General features: G+C 42.0%; 5 protein-coding genes across 7 annotated transcripts; 2 read left to right on the top strand and 3 right to left on the bottom strand.

Annotated features, from left to right (window-relative positions):
- The first annotated feature begins 2,864 nt into the window (after window positions 1-2,864).
- LOC143013440 (cytosolic sulfotransferase 1-like) lies at window positions 2,865-6,437 on the top strand. The gene is made up of 8 exons (XM_076167072.1): window positions 2,865-2,996; window positions 3,158-3,296; window positions 3,389-3,517; window positions 3,764-3,864; window positions 4,496-4,622; window positions 4,727-4,824; window positions 4,906-5,080; window positions 5,158-6,437. Exons 1-8 carry the CDS (start codon window positions 2,976-2,978, stop codon window positions 5,268-5,270), a joined length of 903 nt encoding a protein of 300 aa, XP_076023187.1. The 5' UTR covers window positions 2,865-2,975; the 3' UTR covers window positions 5,271-6,437.
- LOC143013441 (cytosolic sulfotransferase 3-like) lies at window positions 6,225-15,625 on the bottom strand. 2 transcript variants are annotated; one of them, XM_076167074.1, is made up of 9 exons: window positions 9,968-10,042; window positions 8,627-8,759; window positions 8,307-8,445; window positions 7,564-7,683; window positions 7,259-7,359; window positions 6,965-7,091; window positions 6,779-6,876; window positions 6,518-6,692; window positions 6,225-6,436 (listed from the first exon to the last, which is right to left on the bottom strand). In XM_076167074.1, the coding sequence occupies exons 2-9, from the start codon at window positions 8,645-8,647 to the stop codon at window positions 6,324-6,326; spliced, it is 894 nt and encodes a 297-aa protein (XP_076023189.1). In that variant the 5' UTR covers window positions 8,648-8,759; window positions 9,968-10,042; the 3' UTR covers window positions 6,225-6,323. The 2 variants fall into 2 exon arrangements, with proteins under 2 accessions (XP_076023189.1, XP_076023188.1); XM_076167073.1 differs by lacking the exons at window positions 8,627-8,759; window positions 9,968-10,042 and adding an exon at window positions 15,503-15,625.
- On the bottom strand, window positions 12,690-16,170 carry LOC143013442 (cytosolic sulfotransferase 3-like). 2 transcript variants are annotated; one of them, XM_076167076.1, is made up of 8 exons: window positions 16,108-16,170; window positions 15,180-15,318; window positions 14,972-15,094; window positions 14,697-14,797; window positions 13,632-13,758; window positions 13,446-13,543; window positions 13,181-13,355; window positions 12,690-13,104 (listed from the first exon to the last, which is right to left on the bottom strand). In XM_076167076.1, the coding sequence occupies exons 1-8, from the start codon at window positions 16,108-16,110 to the stop codon at window positions 12,998-13,000; spliced, it is 873 nt and encodes a 290-aa protein (XP_076023191.1). In that variant the 5' UTR covers window positions 16,111-16,170; the 3' UTR covers window positions 12,690-12,997. The 2 variants fall into 2 exon arrangements, with proteins under 2 accessions (XP_076023191.1, XP_076023190.1); XM_076167075.1 differs by lacking the exon at window positions 16,108-16,170 and adding an exon at window positions 15,503-15,638.
- Window positions 16,171-16,595: 425 nt separating this feature from the next.
- wdr46 (WD repeat domain 46) lies at window positions 16,596-21,692 on the top strand. Its single transcript, XM_076166798.1, has 14 exons — window positions 16,596-16,678; window positions 16,875-17,030; window positions 17,331-17,411; window positions 17,495-17,607; window positions 17,720-17,807; window positions 17,988-18,049; window positions 18,269-18,373; window positions 18,481-18,631; window positions 18,809-19,044; window positions 19,271-19,424; window positions 20,484-20,631; window positions 20,805-20,995; window positions 21,123-21,236; window positions 21,335-21,692. Exons 1-14 carry the CDS (start codon window positions 16,607-16,609, stop codon window positions 21,452-21,454), a joined length of 1,791 nt encoding a protein of 596 aa, XP_076022913.1. The 5' UTR covers window positions 16,596-16,606; the 3' UTR covers window positions 21,455-21,692.
- Window positions 21,693-21,786: 94 nt separating this feature from the next.
- Window positions 21,787-24,450, bottom strand: b3galt4 (UDP-Gal:betaGlcNAc beta 1,3-galactosyltransferase, polypeptide 4). The gene has a single exon (XM_076166799.1). It carries the CDS (start codon window positions 24,018-24,020, stop codon window positions 22,914-22,916), a length of 1,107 nt encoding a protein of 368 aa, XP_076022914.1. The 5' UTR covers window positions 24,021-24,450; the 3' UTR covers window positions 21,787-22,913.
- Between the last annotated feature and the right edge of the window lie 1,146 nt (window positions 24,451-25,596).

The raw sequence follows: 25,596 nt of genomic DNA, 5'->3' as shown, positions 1-25,596 counted from the left end.
GTAGTATCTCATTTTCTCCTCTGTTACTGGCTATTACAACCCTCACTTTATTGCATAGCCTGTAATTGAACTTACTATGTTGAATAAGGCTTCACAACGCTCATTCATAACAGACATCTCACTGAAATCTATCACCAATATTATCAACTAACTTGTGCTGAAAATAATTATTTTAAAACACGTTTCACAAATAAATATAATACATACCAGCTCTGAGGTGACAACACAGAACAGTCTATTCTCACTGTCAGCAGACTGAGAGAGAACAAAGGCAGAGGCAGAACAGAGCAGTTCTGTGTTGCCAACTCATTTTCAGGGTAGGCTGCCACATGCATTTCTTGCTAGAAGTTGTTAAATGATGTTGGCCATTGTTGGAATATAACAAATAATGTCAATCATATATAGGTAAATGCAGTAACTAAGATTAATTTAATTTAACCAAATGGCTGGCTCCAGTCTGGTGGTGGAGCATCAAAGCTTCTCTCTCCAGGAGGGCTTCATAACGCATATCTGTCAACAGGTGAAGATGGCACTGAATCACCTTATCAAAAGCAACAGCGTCATAGCAGGAGGGAGGAAGTGCCACTCAGTCTGGGGGCACTTACAATAGATCAAAGAAGGTTGTAGAAGGACAGTTACATAGTAATGTTGATCTTTAATTTGTATGCATTTCACCCCCCCCCTACAAATTCTCAGTTCAAATCTAAAGTGCCGCCTCTTTGGAAGTTGATTCACCAATCGATAACAGTTAAACAACATTGTCATCAATGAATTATAATGCTATGGGAACGCCCCACTAATCACGATATAGGCAAAATGTCCAGAGAATTTGGGGTTCTCTTCCTCCATCGCATGCAGGAGAAGGTTCCCAGCAGCTGTCCATCGTTACTGCAATTAACTCATCTGAAGACTTCAGTTCATCTTTTCCTCCTGATTCACCACCAACTCAAAGAACGCGCATAAGAACATTAGATCGATTCTTCAATACCATTTTGGCAAAAAACATATTTTGAAGTGTGTTCATATACAGTATATCATCATTGAGATCATATTACTTCACTTCTAAGACACTTCCCAGGACTGTCAAAGATTTAAAATTACTGTGGATTTACAAACCACTGAATGGTTTCGGGTCAAAATACATTTCTGATCTTCTGCCTTGCTGTCCACATTTTTGGTGATAAATGCCACTAGGTAGAAACTTTGATGTTCTGTTGACATAGCAAAATAATTATTATTGACATATGTCAACGGTGTCCTGAAGTTCTGTGTGTGTGCTTACTTTTTCCGTTGGGTATTTAGGCTTGTTTGCTGTCCCCAGAGGCCAAATAGTTTCGATGTACCATGCATGTAGAGCAAACTACAGGACTGCTGCAACTCTCAGCTCTTCAAATGCTTTTTTGAACTGCACTGCAATTCAAATAAAAACAATTATTCTTGTATTTTTAATTATTTATAATTATTATTATTAATTATTAATCATTATTATTATATTTTTTATCTTGTTTTTCAACTTACAACTGCACTGTCACTATGTTTTATTTTCATTGTATGTATTTTAATGGTTTGCTCTGCCTATGTAAGGCACTTTCAGTTGCCTTGCGTTTGAAACGCACTACAAAGCTGCTTTGCATAACCTGTGTGTTCATGTATATACCGTATTTATATCTGAAGGTAAACATGCCTCAGGCTCAGGCATGTTGCCATGGGGCCTGTCGTACAGAACAGAAGAATCCTTTGTTGCATTTTGTCACTGTGAAGCAAATTGGTAAGGCAAATACTTGGTTTTAGAGACATAGACTGGTCATTTCCAAAATGGCAAGATTATTCAGAATAATTAATTTAGCTGGCTTAATGCTTTTTGATATATCAAATACACCTGTAAATAAAATCTTTTTCACAGTGCGCATATGAGTATTACGTCAGGTACAGATGAGAAGAGAGGGGAAAAGGGAAGAAAATAGGGAAAAAGGAGGACCCCCCTGCCTTTTATCAGCAACATCAATCTGTAAAAATGTAGCTATTTAATTGATTAAAATGGCTGGCCCTTTAGATTTGGAATTGAAGTTGCAGTGGTAGACCATGCCGATCCAGGAAGGCCACAGCCCATGATGCTCTTTGAGTTTAGAGTTCCTTGCAAGAATGTTATGTCTGAGTTTAGCCGTTTCAGATGACAAAAAACCTTGGATCTCTTAATAGGATTGCCAATGGCATAAACGGCCCAACTGAATCTTTGCTAACAAAACTGGGTGAAGGTTTATAGCCTTTATTCTAAAGACTACAGGAGTGCCTGTCACAGATTAGACCACAACGATAGAGCAAGGATGAGGACTCAATCTCCGGGCACCAAACATAAGAAAAACACAAGAAAAGCTGTAACTGTGAATTAATTCAATTGTCCAAGTAAGTAACACAAAATAAAAATAATCTGATCCAGGCTGCAGGGCATAAATAGTGCAAAACTCAAGAACCCAAGACCCAAAAACATAATAATCCAAAACAGTGAGTGCGAAAATAAATAATGCTTGGCAAACAACACGAAAACACGTACTCTGCAAAAGAGAAATCAGCTCAAGGGACGGACGAATAAACTTGCTGTTTTTCAATCAAGTACTGATAAGATGAAAGCAGGCCTGTGAGATCTGACTTTGTTTTACATCATCATCATCATGTATTCCTCAGGTCTTTGAATACCGTGGCTAAGATCATTGAGTGACTACATTGATACACACTGATGATTATGGCACAAGGTAATCATCTATATTCTGAATTTGTTTGTTAGACAAAGAGGTTAACGCAGGGTTAAAAATAATCAGGGACGGACATGTTGAGGGTGGAGTTCAAGCAGATCTGGACTATGACCAAAAAAAATCCTGAAAAGTAGAGAGAGGGAAAGCGTCGCAGCAAGGGCACAGAAACCAGCAAGGAAGACATATTGTATATGTGATATAAATAAGAATATACACTGAATCAACATGTCAGTTGTTCCAGAAAAGGTATGTTTATATCTGCACTCTGGTGCTCTTTCTTTCACAGAGGGAATGCTTTTCTTTCTAGTTTGGTTCATTGCTTGTTCAATACCAAACTAATTTAATAATCCAAGGCCATGATGATGACAATGATGTTTTCTGTCTTTACTTTCTTTTTAAAATCAAAGGCAAAGTCACTAACCCGACCAGAATTGTTTGATTTCCATGGGGTCTTGATGACGCACAATTTTACAAACAACTGGGAAAAAGTAGAAAACTTCCAGGCCAGACCAGATGATGTCGTTATTGCAACGTATCCTAAAGCAGGTCAGTCTATAAAGACAACCATGTGTTCTGCTTAGAATAAGGTGGGTTGAGACCATCAAGATAATTTTGACCCACACCCCTCCTTTTCCAAGGAACCACGTGGGTCTCCTACCTCCTTGACCTGCTGTATTTTGGAAAGACGTCTCCCGAGCGCCAGACATCCATACCAATCTACGAACGAGTGCCTTTCTTGGAGTTTGCAGTAGCGTCCTTTGAAACAGGTGCAAACAAAATTAAAACACACTCATTACATTTATCACAATCACATCACATTCATTGCGCAATAAGTAATTCATATACTAGTTTTTGTGTGCAATATAGTATATATACTTATAGTGCATTTACCTTTTCCATCTTATTTGAAAGGTATGTAGTATAAAAAGGTAATAAAGTATAAGTATTCATCAGTATATAAACAACTGTATGCACAGACTCACTTGTTGTCGGCAACTTCATCCTCCATGTAGGAACAGAACAGGCAGACAAGATGTCCACCTCTCCTCGCCTCATTAAAACTCATCTTCCAGTCCAGCTAATGCCAAAGTCCTTCTGGGAGCAAAACAGCAGGGTAAACAATTTCCATTGTCTGCATAACAGCACTAAGTTTATATGGAGTATGAGTCTGAAGTTGATCCATATGGACACAGAAATATGCAGTGTCACTACAGCAGTGACTTACTAAGTGCATTCGTGTTGGCTCAGGGATTATAATTTACATGTTCCACGGGTATTACAGGCAATTATGATGTAGAATGTAGGGCGGCAGTAGCTCAGTCGGTAGGGATTCCGCTTGGGAACCAGAAGGTCACAGGTTTGAGTCCCGTATGGACCAAGTAAGTGGACTGGTGGCTGGTGAGTTGCCAGTTTGCCTCCAGGGCACTGCCGAGGTGCCCCTGAGCAAGGCACCAAACCCTCAACTGCTCCAGGGCGCCAAGTAATGCCTGCCCTGCAATAATTGGAAGTTGCTTTGGATAAATGTAATGTAATGTAATATATAGCTGCAGTACCTGCCAAAACCATGTATGTCCATATAGTTATGATGACCTCATCATTTTGGAACAGGAAAGCCACACTTAATGTAACACATTGGAGACTAACCATGGTTATCAAATTTTCGAATAAAACTGTTGTGAATAATTAACCTGAAAAGAGGTAAAATGATAGAACCTATTGGAGCAAAGTGTTTTCGGTCTCTGTAGATCATCTACGTGGGCCGTAATGCCAAGGATAGTGCAGTGTCACTTTTCCATTTCAACCACATGACCTACATCCAACCAGAAACTGGAGACTGGATCAGCTATGTACAGAACTTCATGGATGGAAAGAGTATGTGTGGCATGAAATTGTTCTATTTTTGACATAAAAAAATATATTTTTGGCAGAGAAATGCTCAGATCTCAATTAAACTCCTAAAACATATTCATCTTCAGTGGTGTATGGACCGTGGTATGACCATGTGAGTGACTGGTGGGAGAAGAAACAGACTCATTCCAAAATCCATTACATGTTCTATGAAGATCTGATTGAGGTAATTTAATGGTTTTAGGTGACTGTCTATGTTTGTGGTTTCACCGCTACAGCTTTGTGATTTTGGCAATTTTGTTTTCAGTATACTGGGAGGGAAATAGACGAACTCTGCAGTTTTCTTGGTTTGTCTCATTCAGCCGAGGAGAAGGAACAAATCAGGGCGAAGGTGCAGTTTGACCAAATGAAAAACAATAAAATGGCAAACTATTCCACACACATAGCCATGGATTTCAAAGTTTCTGCCTTCATGAGAAAAGGTAATAATTTTCACCTGGTAAAACATTAAATCACCAGCTGCAGATAAAACAGCTCACAGATTCTTTTGTTTCTTCAGGGAAAGTTGGTGACTGGAAGAACCATTTCACTGTGGCCCAGAACGAACAGTTTGATGAAGACTACAAGAAGAAGATGAAGAATTCCTCACTGCAGTTCCGCACCGAAATATAGAGACCCCTGGCCATTCAATTGGCTGCACCTGTTGTCTATAGACAAACGGTTTGAACAGGACTAATCTGAGCTGCTATTCATTATGTAGTAATTACAAAATCGTTTGTGCAGAAAGAGAGGTGAACTCTGCAATATCAAAAAAGTTTTTTTTTGTTATAAATGAAGTACTCTGATGACCTCTAATAAGAAGGATCAGTGTTACATAAAAAACTCTGTCAAAGATTTTTATTTCTTCTTTCTTCTGAAGTGTGAATAAATATGTTGAAAACAAGCAGATAAATAGTTCAACATATGAATGAATGAACATCAGTTATTTTGACTTACAGTGCTGACATGTGGCTCTGTGGGGCCCTCAGCACAATCTGGAAAATGGGTCCCATCAAATTACCAACCAAAATCTGCGCTGAAACATTTGATGAGTGACAACAAAACTCACTTTTTGTTACTTTATCAAATAAATATACTTGCAAAGGTACACATAAGAAGAACCAATAGTCCAGAGTTATCCTTCTGTAATCAATATTACTTTCTTTACTACGATGCTGCACACACAAAGTGACAGCCTTAATACCACATTATGAGGTGAACCAAAACATATCTCCCCACATAAATATACAATAAACATGGACATAAAACCATAAATATTATAAATATTGAATATTAACATAAAAATCTAAAAACTTTTACACACCCAAATATAATATATACCAATAAATACCTATAACAAAAACAAATGCATTTTCCCAGCACCACCACACTCCCCTCTGACCCACTTCTCCCTTGCTGTAACCCTCCTGGCACTCATAAAAAACGTGCATAATAATCGGCTGCAGCGGACTGCAAAATCAAACAATCAATATCTATAATATAATATTTATTCCAATAAATACATTTTTTAAAAAACATTCAACATTTTAAATGATTTGGTGGAAATGTGTTAAATGCCATAAAATATCAGCTCAGGTAAAAATAGTTTAATTTGGGATAAAATAAACCTTCTAGGAATAAAGACACTGCTCTTCCATTTGACATAATATTGTAGAGCAGTCTTGTTCAAACTTCAGTCCAGAACTGTAGCTTGGGGTTCTTCATCTTCTTCCTGTAGTCTTCATCAAATTGTTCATTCTGGGCCACGGTGAAATGGTTCTTCCAGTCACCAACTTTCCCTGGAGAAGCAAGAACAATCTGTTATTTCATCCAAAGGTGTTGATTTCATTTGTCACATTTTTCACTATTATTTCCTTTACCTTTTCTCATAAAGGGAGAAATTGTGAAATCCATGGTATGGATTGTGGAAAAGTTGGCCATTTTGTCATTTTTCATTTGATCAAACTGTGTTAGTGCCCTGACTCTTTCCTTCTCCTCAGCGGAACAGGACATACCAAGAAAACTGCACAGCTGGTCTATTTCCCGCCCAGTATCCTGAAAACACAACAATCAAATATTAAATTAAAAGCTATAGGTTTGAAACCTCTGAATGACGTTCATTACACACACAAAGACATCACCGTAATCAGATCTTCATAGAACATGTAATGCAGGTTTGAATATGTCTGTCTCTTCTCCCACCAGCCAGTCACATGGTCATACCAGGATCCAAACACCACTGAAACCACAGAACAGTACATTAAAGCATTGTAGGAGTATGGATGTTATCTGCAGATCTCTGTTCCAATACAACAACCCATACATACTCTTCCCCTCCATGAATCTCTGTAGAAAGCTGCTCCAGTCTCCTGCCTCTGGATGAGATTTGGCCAAGCGACAAAAGTGGAAATAGGACACTACATTGTCTTTGGCGTTGCGGGCTATGTAGACAATCTACAAAGGGGGAAAGACTAGAATTAGATTCATAACACATGAAACACGAATTACGGCAACAAGCAACATTATCATAAAAGATACACTAAACTGTTATTCATGTGATTGTGGTAAACATTTACTCTGATTTACTGCAGTTCCATATTGAGAAAATGGGAAAAGTTTACCCTGCTGTTCTGCTCCCAAAAGGACTTTGGCACAAACTGGATAGGAAGATGAGTTTTAATGAGACGAGGAGAGGTGGGGAGCTGTTCTATGTCTTCTGTTCCTATATGGAGCGGGGAGATAATAAGCAAGGGTGTCTGTATGTTATCTGAGTTGTGTATACTACAGTGCGGTAGAAACAGCACCTGGCTACAATCACAGTCATCATAAAAGGCATACTACATAGCTGACATAGTTGAGATTTACCAAAGAAGAAAACCAAGTGTTACTACGTTTGTGATCATGAAAATGTGTTTATATGATCAACCTATCATAGGAGGCCATATAACTTCCAAGAAAGGCACTCTGGTGTAGAGCGGGATGGATGTCTGTCGCTCCGACTGACCGAAATAAAGCAGGTCAAGAATGTTCGAGACCCAAGTGGTTCCTGAGAAAAAGAGATGTACACCATAAATATTGTTCATTCAAATGATATAAATGAAGCATATTGTGATGTCTCGCCATGTTATAGTTTAGTTCTGTGTTTAATGTTATGTCCTTTTAAATCATTGTCACGCCATGTTAGTTTAGTTCATGTTCAGTGTTTAATGTCATGTCCTTAAATTATAGTCACGCTATGTTATAGTTTAACTTTAGTCCATGTTCAGTGTTTGTCATGTCCTTAAATCAGTCACGCCATGTCATAGTTTAGTTCATGTTCAGTCTCGTCCTTGTCTCACCTTATGTTAAGTACCGTCACTCATGTCTTGTGATCGTCTGCCCCACCCTTGATTGTTGTCACCTGTGTCTCATTACCTCATCTATAAGTAGTCTACGGCTCTCCTTGTCCTGTGCCAGTTTGTCTGGCAACGCCTTGTAAACTCATGTTAAGTTGAGTGTCAAGTCCAAGTATCTAGTTCTTGGCCTCATGCATATTTTTGTAAAGCCTTGTCTGTCAAGAGTAAAGGATTTCGTTATTTGAACCCCTTCATGAGTCGTGCATTTGGATCCTACGCCTTTTGTGCCCCGTGGCATCCCTGACACATATCCTTTACACCTTTGTGGACTCACCTGATTTAGGGTATGTTGCGATCAGTACATCATCTGGCCTGGCCTGGAAGTTCTGAACTTTCTCCCAGTTGTCTGTGAAAAAGTGCGTCATATGGACACCATGGAAAGCAAACAGCTCTGGGCGGGAGCGTGGACTGGTCTATAAAAGATAAACATATGATCACAGTCTAGGTACATACAGTATTAGCTCCATGATGTTTATTGTACATGTAATGATCCCTGCTAGAAAGATAAGCATTCCCTCTTTGCCAAACAAGGGACGGGGGACATGCAGAGATTACATTTACAGATTTGGTTAAGTACCAGCAAACAAACATTACCTTTTCTGGATCAACTGCCATGCTGATAGACTGTATATCCTGATCTGTCCAGTATATGATACGTTCTCTTGTTCTGTGGCAGAGTATTTCTCCCTTCCTTACTTCCTTTTGCTGCTTCCTTTCTCTCCTTTCACTGCATAACATTGATACAGCAGTAATTGTAGACATGTGAAGTAAAAATCCCACTTCTATCAATCTCTTGTGTTTTGATTTTGATTTTTGCATTTATGAAATTATAGAACTACAATAAAGTCAACTATTTGTTTTTTTCGCTGGGATGCTATTGTTAACTGTGAAATAGAGAAGTTCCGTTCTGGTTGGCCCATTAGAGCCCATATACTGTACCTACACAGCTGTTCTGTCTTTGTGGCCAAAAGAACTCTGTCGGGAGCTGCAAAACATATTTGAGCCTTATAATAAGGTAACACAGCCTATTAAGTCTAAATTAGCCTATCAACATTAGTTGATTAATCATTGTAAATGTCTAACCACATGTGACGAGGCAGCAGTGTGTGTGTAGTGTACATGAAGACTTGGTAACTTTGCATTTCAATTACAATAATACATTGCATTTGTGAAATTATAGAACTACAATAAAGTCAACTATTTGTTATTTTTGTCAGGGGGATGCTATTACCAACCAAACTGAACAACTGTGAAGTAGAGAAGTTCTGTTCTGGTTGGCCCATTAGAGCCCATATACTGTACCTACACAGCTGCTCTGTCTGCTCAGTATCATTCACATCCTCATCACAGGTAACTGAGTCTACTGGAACTGAGCTGATGTCCTCCATCTGCAGACTGGTGATGTTTGCTGCCAGTTTCATGTCATTGTCTCTGACGGTATTTGCAGGGAGAGGCAATATCCTGTCTCTTTTCAGAGAATTGGGATGCTCTGATATTTTAATGAACGACTCTTTCATGTATTCATGCGCCATACTATCTCCTGAGCCGCCACAAATAAAGCAGCAGTAGTGGAGTTGTGAGATTTGATCCGAGGAGTTAACAGTACATTTGCCACAGGGAGCCACAGGAGATGGACAAAAGAGCTGCAGGTTGCTGACTACTGTTCTAGGAGATAAACAAAAACACTACCCACAAGTCCATTTTGTTGTATGCAGACAAAGTTAAGCTGATATGGAATGAGGACAGGATGACAAGAAACTAGCACATAAGGAATAATAGACACAGATAAGACACAGCAGTGATCTAAGAGTGTGTCTTTAACATACAAGTTAAGCTAGAAAGCAGCTGTATAAATGCACTATTCAACATGAATGTGAAAATACAGACACAGTGTCAATGTAACCTTCAGTAACTCATCATCTTAATCTCAAATACCCGTAACTCCAGCTCTCTGTCACTCAATGAGACGACCCAGTCCGCTTATCCTCTGCACCCACCGCTCAGCCTGAAGATAGCAGAATGATGACTGCTCATAATAACACTGGAGGCCTGCCTACCAGTTTACCGGTCTGTCAAGGTGCTCCTCCTAATAGCCTACAGCAAGCTGGCACAGCACACCTTCATTCACTTTGCGCTTCACTTGGGGTTGGGGTGGAGCACCTGAAACTCAGGGAAAGCTTCTGAATAAGCCTGAATATATTTAATGAAAACATGGCAAGGGTGAAACACAGAGACATCTCTAGCATGGCACTAACATGACTTTGTGGGCAAGGGGGGTAGCCTGAGGCCTTCACCTCGAGAGTGCTGACAAAGATCAAACAAAATACATTACATTACATTACATTACGGTCATTTAGCAGACGCATTTATCCAAAGCGACTTACAATAAGTGTGTTCAACAAAGGTAAATAGAGAAAGAATGCTTGATGAGCATAGTCTTCACCTGTCAGAGATTCCACTGCTACCTTTGGCAGGGAAACCATCAGGGGCGTAAATGCACAGGAATGAGGGCGATCCAGATTGGGTGCACCCTCCTCCCACGCCAAGCACACTAGCGCAAGGACAGTGCCTGACGCCAGGAAACTCGACAGGCCGTCCAGTCTACTCACAAAGACTGAACCTGTGACTTTGACAGTGTGAGTACACGGTCTCCACAAGGGTGTAGGCGTATCGCTGCGCTTACAAATGAACACCCCACACTGACTCCCCTCCCCCACCATTCCTCCACAACAACACCATACCTGCTATCCTCCCCCCGCCATCACCAATACCAGAACTACACAGCCACCATCTCCCCCCATCGGTGTCAGCACCATACAGCCTCTCTCCACTCCCACCCCAATGCCCCACAACACCTCTGCCTCCACCACCACACACTGCACACCTATCTTCACAGCAGAGCAGGTCAGGAAAGAGCTGGCAGACTCCGCCCAGGTAAGATCCCGATGCATCAGCCGAAGGGTCCTGAAAGCGTGCCCTGCCCAGCTGTGTGGAGTCCTGTAGTACATCTTCAACCTGAGCCTCAGTCTGGAGAAGGTCCTGGTGCTGTGGAAGACATCCTGCCTGGTTCCAGTCCCGAAGAAGTCACGTCCCAGCACCCTCAATGACTACAGAGCGGTGGTGCTGACTAACCACCTGATGAAGTCCCTGGAGAGACTGGTACTGTCACCCCTTCGGCCCCTGGTCAAACTGCAACTGGATCCTCTCCAGTTTGCCTATCAGCCAAAAATGGGAGTAGAGGACGCCATCATCTTCCTGCTTCACCGTGCTTATACCCATTTGGACAGACCCGGCAGTACTGTGAGAGTCATGTTCTTTGACTTCTCCAGTGCATTCAACACCGTCCAGCCTGCCCTCCTCGGGAGTGATCTGTTGGCGATGCAGGTAGACTCTCCCCTGGTTTCCTGGATAGTGGACTTTCTGACTGGTCGGCCACAGTTTGTCAGACTGCAGGGATGTGTGTCTGGCACTGTCCTTTCACCATTCCTGTTCACCCTGTACACCTCCTACTTTCAATCCTGCTCATAGTCCTGCCACCTGCAGAAGTTCTTAGATCACTCTGCAATAGTACGCTGCATCGCCGGGGGGAGAGATGAGGAGTACAGGGGCGTCGTGGACTCCTTCGTCGAGTGGTGTGAGCTGAATCACCTGCAGCTCAACACTGACAAAACAAAGGAGCTGGTGGTGGACCTCCGCAGGAAGAAGTCACCCTCCACACCTGTGTCCATCAATGGGGTCACTGTGGATTCAGTGCAGGTATACAAATACCTGGGAGTCCAATTGGACAACAAACTGGACTGGACTATGAACGCTGAGGCAGTGCACAAGAAGACACAGAGCCGACTCTACTTCCTGAGGAGGCTCCGGCCCTTCAATGTATGCAACACCATGCTGAGGATGTTTTACCAGTCTGTGGTAGCTAGTGCCATCTTCTTTGCTGTGGTGTGCTGGGGCAGCAGGGTGAGGTCAGCAGACACCAACAGGATCAATAAGATCGTCAGGAAGGCTGGTTCCGTCCTGGGGGTTGAACTGGATTAATTGGCGCTAGTGTCAGAGAGGAGGATGCTGGGCAAGCTACAGAGCATCATGAACAATGACTCCCACCCTCTCCACCAGGTGCTGGCCTTATACAAAAGCACCTTCAGTAACAGACTCATTCCTCCCAGGTGCACAACTGAACGCTACAGGAAACCCTTCCTTCCCGTGGCCATCAGACTTTATTATCTTTATTATAGATCTACCTCCGGTCGGGGGATGGACAGTGGGATATAGGGATCTGAGGTCTTGCCCCATCTATGACCCCCCCTCAAACACTTTCACTATCACTTCATAGCATATCGCACAGCACGTTGCTGTATATCATATATACCAAACGTGTATGCTGTACAAGTTGTCAATTGTAAATAGTCTTAATTCCCAGCCAGATGAACATTCTGCACTTTGTACCCTTTGTCCTCTTTATGTACTTTGTACTTGTTATGTACGTTGTTCCCCTATTGTGTGTACTTTATTATCTGCATCCATTCTTGCAAGTTTTATTTTTGCACTAGGTGACTTTTCATTCATTCTGCACTGTACTGTAACTGCACAGTAATTTCCCTCGGAATAATAAACTTTAATCTTATCTTACTCTTCAACCCAACATAACGTAATGATGTTTTCTTTTCCTTTCTGCATCCATGCCCAAATTTGTCTAAACCTTTTCAAACTTCCTGGAGTGTCTTTCCTGTGTTCTGCATCAGTTCATTCTGGGTTATGTCATCCTTATGAACAATCACATTCAACATTAAAATGATTTGTGGAAATGTGTTACTTATTCATTAAGACATAAATGCCATAAAATATCAGCTCAGGAAAAAAATAGTTTAATTTAGAATAAAATAAACCTTCCAGGAATAAAGACACTGCTCTTCCATTTGACATAATAATGTACAGCATCTTTGTCATCTCAGTCTTGTTCAAACTTCAGTAAGGAAACTGTAGCTTGGGGTTCTTCATCTTCTTCTTGTAGTCTTCATCAAATTGTTCATTCTGGGCCACGGTGAAATGGTTCTTCCAGTCTCCAACTTTCCCTGGAGAAGCAAGAACAATCTGTTATTTCCTCCAAAGTTGGTGATTTCCTTTGTCACTTGTTATCATTTCCTTTACCTTTTCTCATGAAGGGAGAAATTGTGAAATCCATATCAGGGATTGTGGAATAGTTGGCCATTTTGTCATTTTTCATTTGATCAAACTGTGTTAGTGCCCTGACTCTTTCCTTCTCCTCAGTGGAACAGGACATACCAAGAAAACTGCACAGCTGGTCTATTTCCCGCCCAGTATCCTGAAAACACAACAATCAAATATTAAATTAAAAGCCATAGGTTTGAAACCTCCGAATGACGTTCATTACACACACAAACAAAGACATCACCGTAATCAGATCTTCATAGAACATGTAATGCAGGTTTGAATATGTCTGTCTCTTCTCCCACCAGCCAGTCACATGGTCATACCAGGATCCAAACACCACTGAAACCACAGAACAGTACATGAAAGCATTGTAGGAGTATGGATGTTATCTGCAGATCTGTGTTCCAATACAACAACCCATACATACTCTTCCCCTCCATGAATCTCTGTAGAAAGCTGCTCCAGTCTCCTGCCTCTGGCTCAAATTTGTTCATGCGATCAAAGTGGAAATAGGACACTACATTGTCTTTGGCGTTGCGGGCTATGTAGACAATCTACAAAGGTGGAAACACTAAAATTAGATTCATAACACATGAAACAGGAATTATGGCAAAAGCAACATTATCATAAAAGATATACTAAACTGTTATTGACAAGGCACTAGCTGACTGTGTTACCTCTGACGTAATACCATCATTGAATAGTAATAGTTATCATTGATACATTGATACATGTTCTAAGCTCAGCAGAGGATGTTTTTCCTGTGGCAGCTGAAGAAGTTCAACCTGCCAAAGACAATCATGGTGCACTTCTAACTGCCATCATTGAGTCCATCCTCACTTCCTCCATCTGCCACTGCAGCCACTGCCAAGGACAAGGGCAGGCTGCAGCTTATCATCCGTCATAAAGAGAAGGTGATCGGCTGCAACCTGCAGTCCCTCCAGGACCTGTAGGCCTCCAGGACCCTAAAACAGGAGAGCAAGATTGCGGCTGACCCCTCCCACCCTGGACACAATCTGATTGAAAACCTCCCTTCTGCGGGAGGCCACAAAAACAGCATCTTCACTCCGCAGTGGGCCTCATCAACAAGGCCCGGGTCTTCCACTGACCGAACAATCAGAACAATTTGTATCTTCCACATTTTGTACTAACTTGCATACTTAATATCTTGCAGTTTGCATCTAGCACATTTTGGTTTGTACTTATCTTTGCTCTCTGACCCATTCCTCTGTACAATTATTAATTGTTGTTACATTTTCTGTAAATAACACTGTGTTTTTAATTTTAGATTTACTCTTTTTTGTTTCTTGCTCTTATCATGTTGATTGCACCAACTACCAAATCAAATTCCTTGTAGTTGAAAACCTGCTTGGCAATAAAGCTCTTCTGATTCTGATTCTGATTTAAGAATTTTTACACATTTGAAAGTGAATGTGGTAATCATTTACTCTGATTGCTGCAGTTCCACTTTGAGTAAATGGGAATAGTTTACCCTGCTGTTTTGCTCCCAAAAGGACTTTGGCAGAAACTGGACAGGAAGATGAGTTTTGATGAGACGAGGTGAGGTGGGGAGCTGTTCTATGTCTTCTGTTCCTACATGGAGGGGGAAGATAATAATGAAGAGAGGGACTCTGAAAAACAGCACCTGGTGTCAATCACAGTCATCATAAAAGGCATACTACATAACAGACATAGTTGAGATTTACCAAAGAAGAAAACCAAGTGTTAATGTGTTTGTGATCGCAAAACTTTGTTTATATGATCAACCTATCATGAGAGGAGGCGATATCAACTCCAAGAAAGGCACTCTGGTGTAGATCGGGATGGATGTCTGTCTCTCCGTCTGACCGAAATAAAGCAGGTCAAGAATGTTAGAGACCCAAGTGGTTCCTGAGAAAAAGAGATGTACACCATAAATATTGTTCATTCAAATGATTTAAATCAAAGCATATTCTTTACACCTTTGTGGGCTGACCTGCTTTAGGGTATGTTGTGATCAGTACATCATCTGGCCTGGCCTGGAAATTCTGAACTTTCTCCCAGTTGTCTGTGAAAATGTGCGTCATATGGACGCCATGGAAATCAAACAGCTCTGGGCGGGAGCATGGACTGGTCTATAAAAGATAAACAAATGATCACAGTCTTGGTATACCAAACAGAATTAGCTCCATGATCTTTATATAACATGTAATGATCCCTACTAGAAAGAGAAGCATTCCCTCTTTGCAATAAAGGGAGGGGGAACATGCAGAGATTAGATGTACAGATTTGTGTTAAGAATCAGCAAGCAAACATTACCTTTTCTGGATCAACTGCCATGCTGATAAACTATAAAATATAGTTAAAATATCCTGATCTTTGTCCAGCTTACAACAAGTCCTCTTGTTCTCTGGCAGTGTTTTTCCCTTCCGTTCTTCCTTTTGCTGCCAAGTCCTTTCATTGCATAACATTTATAGTACAGTAAATGTGAACCAGCTTGATTACGTAACTGACTCAAGCAGAGTTCATAGTGCAGAAACACAGATAAAGCTTTAGAAAACAAACTTAACAAAAACACTTCCCTCGTTTTCTTTGGCATTCATACAGCCTTTACATAATGAGAAATATACAGTATGACTTGTTGTTCTGTGTTTTAAAAGTGAAGCTGAAATGGAATGAGGAATGTGCATGACAGGAAACTAGCACACACACAGATTAGACACAGCTGTGATCCCATGGGTGGATTCTTTCTATGAACATTTAGCTGAGAGCAGCTGTATAAATACACACTATGCAACGTATTTATGAAAATACAGACACAGCGTTAATGCTGAATTCTCTCCATATAAGTCACACATCCACAAAAGCACCAACAATTCCATTCTTTCAGTAAACTCACTGCTAGACCCTTGGGCAATACAAACCATGTATATTCAGGGGGCATCAAAATGGCCCGCGATAGGAAAAAGGTTCCCCACCCCTGAACTAGAGGATTTCCCACAGCCTGGGTCCCCTGGTGGGCCGTGGAGGTACTGCGGTTGGACCGCGAGAGGTAATTAAATTAATATATATTTATATGTATACATTTTAATTTTGTAATTGAGTTTGAAAAAAACGTAAAATATTAATTAATACATATTTTCATCAAAAAAATAATCACAACTAATAAAACATTTATCTATATATCATCATCTTAGTCTGTGTGTTGATCAGAATTATGATTAAATGTTTGAGTGGGAGCAGAAACCCTGTGTAGCAGAAAGTATATCAGCAAAACAAAGTTTAGGTTTTCGTTGTTTTATTTATTTATTTCTATCTCAGTCCACACATGCCCACTCCAGTCCAGTTGGTGGCGGTAATGCACCATGTTACTGGCCTGCCAACCGCCAAAAATCGAAAGGAGGAAGATGGATTGAAAAAAAAATGTACACAACAAAGATGGCGTCGGTCAGCGAGGCAACGTTGAATGTTCCTCACGTGGGGAAAAAGAAAAAGGTAACGAAAGGGTAGTTCGACGAAGTCATTCTTCCGCCGGTGTTACTGTGTGCCGTGTTTGTTATTGTCCGATAAGATAGATGCTAGCAGTGTGCTTTAGAAACTCATAAGCACAAGGTAAAGTTAGTATCAGAGTCGGGGATCATGAACTCCCCGTTTACCCCTAACTTGTCACCGTTTCTCCCCTTTTGAACAGAATCCTTCCCGCTACTGGCAGGAGGAGTCACAAAATGAGGAGAAGGACGGAAAAACGGATGGAGAGAGTAAAGAAGGTCGGCAGCTGAATGTACAGCGGGCACAGAAAAGAAAACAAGAAGGAGATCAAAGCGATGGAAAGAAAGTCATTTCAGGGGTATGAGGATAAACCCTAAGTTCTGAACTTTGAACTAACATATGTTTCGTTGTTGATGAGCTTAGCACCTGCAGTCACTGTCAATAGGTCAACATGTTTTCTTAATTTTGATACTAATGACATATCTGATGGCTTTTCATCATTGGAACTCGCATGTGTTCCTCTAATACAGACTTTAAAAGCATGACGAGACAACATTTAAGATCCATTTCACAATGTTACAGTACTCCTAATCTCTGATCAGTTGTGTCTCATGCTGATGTTGATGAGTTCTTGTTTTTCTCATTTATACCTCTGTAGAAATCGGACCCTTTCCCGGGACCTGCTCCTCTTCCCGAGGACAGAGTGCAAAAGTTCAAGAGAAAAGAGAAAAGTAAAATGGCAAGTGGTTCTCCTTCTCTTATTTGGAGTTGTACACAGTTGCTGGATGTTGTTGGCTCAATCTTGTCTTTTTCTATGTTTAGCCTTCAGGCAAGCAGCGCAAGTTGCGGGATCTAATGCGTCATTCAGAAAATGTCTCCGAAATGGCCCAGAATCAAGCTGCCCGGTTTGACCTTCTGCTCCCAGAGGATGCAGGGTAAGTTCAAAGCTCCTGTCTGTAATGCTGTCTGACGCAAGAGGCAGAAATCAAATGTCACTTTCAGAAATTGTAATTGCTTCTAAGAAACACTTCACACCTCTTCGCTCAGGTTTCTAGAGGGAGATGAAGATGAGGATACATGTACGATCTCTCAGGAGGATATTGCAGATGCTGTGGATATAACATCTGGGACAAAGGTGAGACGCTGACTGGACACCGCTGTAGCATTTAAAGATTTCACTTGCTTTGTGGACAGTATATGTGCCAGTGACATTTATAGAATGGTTTAAATGATCTTTAAGTAGAAATCCAAGAACACTAAGAAGCACCAGGTTTGACCCTTTGTTCACTTCTTTCCTTGCTCCACTCTTCCACAGTATTTTAATCTTAATCTGACACAGTTTGGGCCATATCGACTGGATTACAGCAAGACTGGACGGTCAGTCGCTCCCCGTTCTCATACACGCATGCATCAAATATATTTAATCATTGGACTGTATTTCTGTCAATGGTATTTCTGTCACTGTGTATAATTACTTGGAAATGCATTTCCAATGGATTGTGAGACTGTGGCAAAACCTTGGAATGAAAGTGAAGATGGCTTTCATTTCAATATGTTTGCGGGTGTGTTGTCAATGATGTGTTCACTTTCCTTCAGCCACCTGCTGCTTGGTGGGAGGAGAGGTCACGTAGCGTGTGTAGACTGGCAGTCCAAACAGCTGATGTGTGAGATTAACGTGATGGAGACTATCAATGACGTCAAGTAAGTCGAAACACCCAAATGAAATACACACCATCATGTGATACAGCTGTGCCTCACCCACCAAGAGCTTTATCAACGCCCCCTTCATGTACCTCGGTCTCATTTAGGTGGCTCCATACTGAGAACATGTATGCAGTGGCTCAGAAGAAGTGGCTGTATATCTATGACTCCAAAGGCATAGAGCTTCACTGCATCCGCAAATTCAACGATGTCCTCCGCATGCAGTTCCTCCCTTACCATTTTCTGCTGGCCACTGCGGTAGGATTCTACAAACCTCTCTTCTATGTTGTATGCAGGCCTTTTTGCATGTTGGAGGTCTCTTCCTGCCGTTTTTGTTGATGTATACGTCAAAGCCCGATTGGCCCTGATCCCCGCTCTTATGTGGACGAGTGGCTACTATTGGTGAAACTCGCCTGTTCTTGCTCTCCTGCTCAGAGTGCCACCAGTTTCCTACAGTACCTGGACGTTTCTGTGGGAAAAGAGGTAGCAGCCATTTGCACCAAGACCGGCCGGCTGGATGTAATGTGTCAGAACCCTCACAATGCCATCATCCACCTCGGCCACGCTAACGGCACGATCACCCTCTGGTCCCCCAACCAGAAGGAGGCCCTGGTTAAGATGCTGTGTCACCAGGGCGGTGTGCGTTCTGTCGCTGTGGACAAGACTGGCACGTGAGTCACTTTGAAACGTCTGCGCTGTTCGTGAAAAACAGCATTTTTTTCTTTTTTGTTTTAGAAAGCGTTGTGTGAAAACTCATTGGAAATGTTGTTCTCGTAGTAGAAATCTGAATAAGCATGTTGCAATGTTGACTTTTCTGTCGAGCATTCGGCTGCAATATACTCGTTGTCCACTAGAGAGCAGTCTGATGCCATTCGTGCTGTCATCCTGTTTTGGCAGATACATGGTGACATCCGGCATGGACAAGAAAATGAAAGTATTTGACATCAGAGCCCTCAAACCCCTCAAGTCTTACTTTCTTCCTGCTGGAGCCTCCTCTTTGTCGCTGAGCCACAGAGGACTACTGTCTGCAGCTACGGGGGATATAGTCCAGGTCATCATCTTCTCCATACTGATTTTTTTTTGCAATTTGTTTTTTATTGAAGCAGACATTGTACATGACATTGTGCATACAGGTGTAGGATATTTTGGAGATAATTTTTTTTATATAGAAAGAGGAGAGAGAAAGATAGAGAGAAGAGAAGAAGGTTGTGTTATCCCTACTATTGTTGTTGAACTTTATACATAGACCCTGAGGTAGAGTACAAGTAGATTGGAGTTGCAATGATGTCATAGGGTACATCCAGAACTTACAGGATGATGTCAAACAGCAATGTAGGCTAGTACAAATCGCATACTGATTTAATAATGATGTGCCAATATCCTCATGAAGTTCATGTTTCAATGCTGCGGTTTGTGTGGAGTTAGGACGACTATTGCATTAAAACTGTCACAGCTATAGGTAGTGAAACTTCATAAACACAAAATGAGGAATTGGACAAATATGTCCTACTGTGCCCTTTGTCAATGCTTGAGCGTGGCACACATGAAGACACATCACAGGTCATACACGCCCCAAATAAGTGAAAGGATGATTCCTTTATATTCCTGGTTCTCCACACATCATCTGTCCTTGACTGTATCGCTTGGTTACTTTGACGTCCTGCTGACTCACACGTCTGCTCTTTCTCTATCTGATCATTTCACTGAAGTCATCTTGACCTCCACACAAATATTTGTTCAAACATGCCTCATGACACATACTGAGACCAAGAGGCACCTACTAAAAGGGTCTAAGTGGTAAACATGTGCTTCCACTTCCACTTTAAGCATGGCTAGTCTTTAGCTGACATGGTTATATGATTAGGAGGTAGTAAGCAAACAGGATCAAGCACGCGTGATTATGTAATAACCGCAATATTTTCTCTTACGGCAAATATCACAAGCATATCTGTATAAAAATGTTTAAATTATTGCTTTAATTACAAAGTTGTTTGACTGCGATTATGCAACATATTTCAACATTTTCATATGACCGATATGGAACAAACATCTTTGGAAGCAAACCCTTCACATGGTGGAAATTCCATCTGTGCAAACTGTCTCACTGCAGGTGTACAGGGATGTGTGGAGCACCCCAGTGACCAAACCTTACATGGCCCACAGAGTGCACAGGACAGTGTGGGGGCTGGATTTCTGTCCCTTTGAGGATGTCCTCGGGGTGGGACATGGAGCAGGTTTCACCAGCATGTTGGTGCCAGGTCTGTATTCTACATTACAAAGTGATTTAGATGGATGAAAAAGAAAGCATGCATTACTGAACTATGTTTTGATTTTGATGTCTCCTCGTTGATGGTCATCCAAAGCTATTTTGTTCACATAAGCTGTTCTCTTTCCCTCTGTGCCTCTGACCCCACCCTCTACTTTTTGACAGGTGCGGGTGAGCCTAACTTTGACGGCTTAGATGCAAATCCTTATCGCAGTGCAAAGCAGAGGCAGGAATGGGAGGTTAAGGCTTTGCTGGAGAAGGTTCAACCTGAGCTTATTTGCCTAAACCCCTCCCAAGTGGCCCAGGTTGATCACACCACCTATGAACAAAGGCATCAGGACCGGGTCCAAGCTCTGGTCAGTGTGTGGCATTGTCTTTGTTTGTTTCAGATATAAATATGTTAAACATGGACTTCTGACGAGTGATTGCATAAGGAATATCTTTTGTTTGCAGTCCTTTGAAAGTATTTCTTTGTCTTCACAGGGTTTTGATCCACTTGCCCAAGACAAATTTGTTCCCAAGTATAAGAAAAAAGGCCGGAGTTCGACTGGAAACGTTGAAAGACGCAAAAAGCAAGTGGCTCACGAGGACCAGAGAGTAAGTGACCCAGATAAAGATTGATGTAGTTACTTTTGAGTATGTTGTGATCTCTCTGGAGGCTGATTTGCATTTTGACTCGATTGTTTGTCTTACAGGATTTAATCAAGAAAACTGTGGAGGACAAAATGAAGATGGAAAAAGAAAGAATTGCCAGGGAGAGGAAGGAGCGGGCAATGTCTGACCAGACGTCTGCTCTGGACAGATTCAAAAAATAGAAAAGCTGTGTAGACATACTGTGGGATTGACCTGTGGGCATGCGGGGTGTCTTGCAAGCATTCACACAAATCAGCTGTGTAAGGAATACAGCGCACAATAGTACCTGTACTTGTTTATTGCACCTTCCGACTTATATTTCTGATGAGCCAGTGAATGCCATGTCATGTGCCCCTACAAGCAAGAAACAGATTGTATGATTGTTCTCAACTAATAAAACATTTTCATTGTGATCCTTTATACTTTTGCAAGCCGAACTGACAAAGTCCATATGAAATACTCTCTATCTGTATGTTTGAGGAGTAAATGATTGATGGAAAAAACGCCGAAGGGTTTGTGCCAACCTAAGATAAAAGGTGTGCTTTACTTTGAATGAAATTGGACATCAGGAAAACCTCAAATTAGACAAAGTATTTTATTGTTGACAATATTCAAGTCGTACATTTCCTGAGTGTCACATTAAGCTTCGCTGGTTTGGGTGAGGCAGGAGCAAATAAGCCTGAGGCCTCATCCTGTTGCACAATCCTGTTGGTCAATTTCATTATCCACTACTAGGCAGAAGTTAGTCCATGCAAACCTTCATTAGACTCCTTTTTCTTCAAACTCATTGGTACATAACTTAATGGGAAAATGCGTTTCACTTCTGCTGCTCTGTGTGCCTGTACTTGTCCTTCACATTCAATTCAGTAGTGCCAATTTTCAGTGGCGAGCCTCTAGGAGTGACGAGGATCCAGTGCCTCATATCCACCCACAACACAAGCCAAATGAATCACTTCCTACAACTTCAACTGTAAACTAAAAAGCAGCCTGCAGACAACATTATGTCTATGTCATTACTGAGTAAGACATGTTGTGTACATATAACCATAATTGTTTTCACAACTATATTTAGGATTTTTGTATTACATTTCTGTATAGTTTCTCTACTAGTTGGTAAATGGTGCCTGTGGTTTTGACAGCTACTGCAGTAAATCATGCATTAACTGTATTTCCTTATTAGACTAGCATCTACAGTGTAAGTACAGTAGCTTGTGTGAGAGTACACAGATGTTACAATATATGAAAGTAGCAGCCAACAGATACCGGGCTTTGTGTGTTAATAGAAACAGGGACGATTATGTGTTTGCATGTCAATTCTATCTAAAAGTGTGTGTCAGTGGAATGATGCACGCTGCTATAACAGTCTTAAGAACAGAATAAACAGTACTGTCACTTTATCTCCATGCAAGCCAATTCACCAATTTGTCATCCATCTTTCTGCATTTATCAAAAAGCCTGCAGAAATTAAAATAAATACATTGAAGTGTTTAAAAAGGAAAGGTATAAAAATAATGTCATTTTCTCAGCGCACACAGCGTTGCTGCACAGCCACAAGAGCACTTGTTTAAGGTATTGCGTTGAAACACCAGCCCTACAGTCCAACAGTCCAACTTTTCATCCGACAATGAACCCTCACAGGCCCTATTCCAAGTCTAGAGCTGTCCAGAGCATTGCCAGAGCTTTGCACATCCCCAAAGACGCGCGCACACTCAGCCAGGAACATTGGGGTGACGAATGGACCTCGGCCCAGTAGCGCAGCATCTCCCTGGGAGAGGTGTGGTGAACAGACACCATGGCCTGATAACAGCAACGCCCGTAAGGAACACTCGGCCCACCAGAGAAGAGAGGGCAGTATGTGGGCAGCACCCCGGCAGCATAGGCACACAGGCCGACGAACACATCTTCAGGGGGTAAATGTGTGGATAAAGGGGTTGCAGCTGCTGCCAGGGAGATTTTGAGCAATGCAGAGCGAGACAGGACATAGGCTGTACCACTGCAATAATCTGGGAAAACAGAGGGAGGGTAGGCCTCAGCAGGGAGGTACTGCTTGCTGTCAGGGTCACGGTTTGGAGCCACGTGGAGATGCACCCTGCCAAGGTACAAGTCCCCTTGTTCGTAGGGGTTACGGCTCCTGTTCAGGAAATGAAGGAGGACACTCGGATTGAATAGGACATCATCATCAACTTTGGCCATGAACTGGGCTTGGGGACAGAACCTGCGTGTCCAGCCTAGCATGGACAGAGTCTTCAGTGTGAGATTGGAGTATGTGTCCACAAAGCGGCCCTGAATCAGATCTCCCCGTTCTCTGGCCTCCACGACAAGCAGCTTGGCAAGTCCGGGGTCAGACGTCACGCCCACCATGAATAGGGTCATGACCCGAAGACCCCTAAACTCAATTTCACCACCCCATGTATCCCTGATGGCTTGACGGGCCCTCTGGTTGGCAGGGGCAGAGGTAACCATAGTGATGAGATAAGGCTTGGCACGTTGGCAAACCAGCGGGCTGGGCATGATTAGGAACTCATCTGGTCGGGGCGGGGGGACATTCTGCGGGGGGGCGATGCCAGTGTGCGGCTCCACCACTGCGTTCATGCGGAAGGAGGTGACCCACAATTCAATGAAGTCCAGAAAGAGCACAATCAAAACTACTACACACACCACCGCAGCACATATATATGGCAAAACCCCAAATTTGCTCCCTCGCTTTGCAAGCCGGGGCTTACACAGCCAGAGTCCCCGTCCCAGCATGACCAACCTCCACAAACACTGCGCAGATAACCACACTCGTCCAGTTCTCCCCCGGCCTCCTTCAACTAATCTCCGGATGAAAATGTCTTTTATCTCGTCTCCTTTCGGGTGATCGATGTATATGTGCTCGGTGCTCGGTGAGGTTCAGGATAGATCCGCAGCAGAGCGTCGGTCGGCTCGGGTGCGGTGAAGCAGCTAGAAGCCTCGGAGCTGCATCCGCATCACTTTAACAAGAAGTGGGGTATGCAGCTGCGCAAATGAAGCGGTCGATCCGGCAAAAGCCCGCAGCTGTTTGTGTCCTCATCGTCCACTGCAATGTCGAGTCGAAATATGTCAGCTGTCCCAGATTCACTCCCGCGTCTCTGTACGTGAAAAAACGCGCTCCGATGAGGGATGATTCGTGTGTGTGCGTGTGTTCTGTTGGGTTTGTTTCCTGACTCTACGCTTGCGGATACTGTGCACGGATTGGTTAGTTATCTCGTCGTCACGTTTTGGTAAAAAAAAAACATCCCGAGATGTTATGAAAATAAAATAAAAAGGAACTGATCTGTGTTCAGTCACTAGTCTGGCATAGCCTGTAAATCTGTGAAATAGGAGAGGAACGCATTTGCTGCAGGCGTCGTCTTTTAGAGAGATAAAGGTTAATAATATTTTACCAATGTGATTTATTTATGAACAAATCAATGATACATATACAATACAGCACATTTAATATCAATCGCTCGCTATCACAGTGGACCTATATTAACCCATAATAACATTAGAGAAATTGACTCCTGATGTTTATGGGCAAAGTGTAATGTAATAATAATTATAAATAACCAATCTTATTCTGCAACTTGACTTAGTCCCATTTTATTGATAACCAGGAGATATTAAAGGAAGCCCTGCTGTGCTCTCCTGTATTTCTGTGATCTTCCTGCCCAACGAAGCTAGTGGTACTTACTGACACCTGCTGGTAACTAGTGGTAATGTTTGTTTCTTCTCTCCCAACCCACTCCACATGTGACAAATATTTTTTCTCTATTATATAAGTCCCGCTTTCCCTTCATTGTTCAGCCTTGGTTGTGGTCATTGTAGAGAGTGAATGTCGGATGAAAAGCAATTTATCAAAGGTTTATTGGATATGGGTTCGTTTTATTTAATTTTTTCATTTTATTTTACATTTCAGACAGGCCAGGACGGGGTTGTGTGACTGTGATGATCTTCCAAATATCCTACAACTGTATGCACAATGTCATGTACAATGTTTGCTTCAATAAAAACAAATTGCAAAAACAAATCAGTATGGAGAAGATGATGACCTGGACTATATCCCCCGTAGCTGCAGACAGTAGTCCTCTGTGGCTCAGCGACAAAGAGGAGGCTCCAGCAGGAAGAAAGTAAGACTTGAGGGGTTTGAGGGCTCAAATACTTTCATTTTCTTGTCCATGCCGGATGTCACCATGTATCTGCCAAAACAGGATGACAGCACGAATGGCATCATAAATAAACAAAGAGCAATTCAATGGCGAACGTGGACAATTGATTACTGCCTTCAGACTTATTTTTAATTATTTATATTCAACACAAAATA

Source organism: Genypterus blacodes, unplaced genomic scaffold, assembly GCF_046128005.1.
Source record: "Genypterus blacodes isolate CSIRO-AG114 ecotype Tasmania unplaced genomic scaffold, CSIRO-AGI_Gbla_v1 ptg000156l_1, whole genome shotgun sequence".
NCBI classification, from domain to species: domain Eukaryota; kingdom Metazoa; phylum Chordata; class Actinopteri; order Ophidiiformes; family Ophidiidae; genus Genypterus; species Genypterus blacodes.
This window is presented reverse-complemented; position numbering and strand designations above follow the sequence as displayed.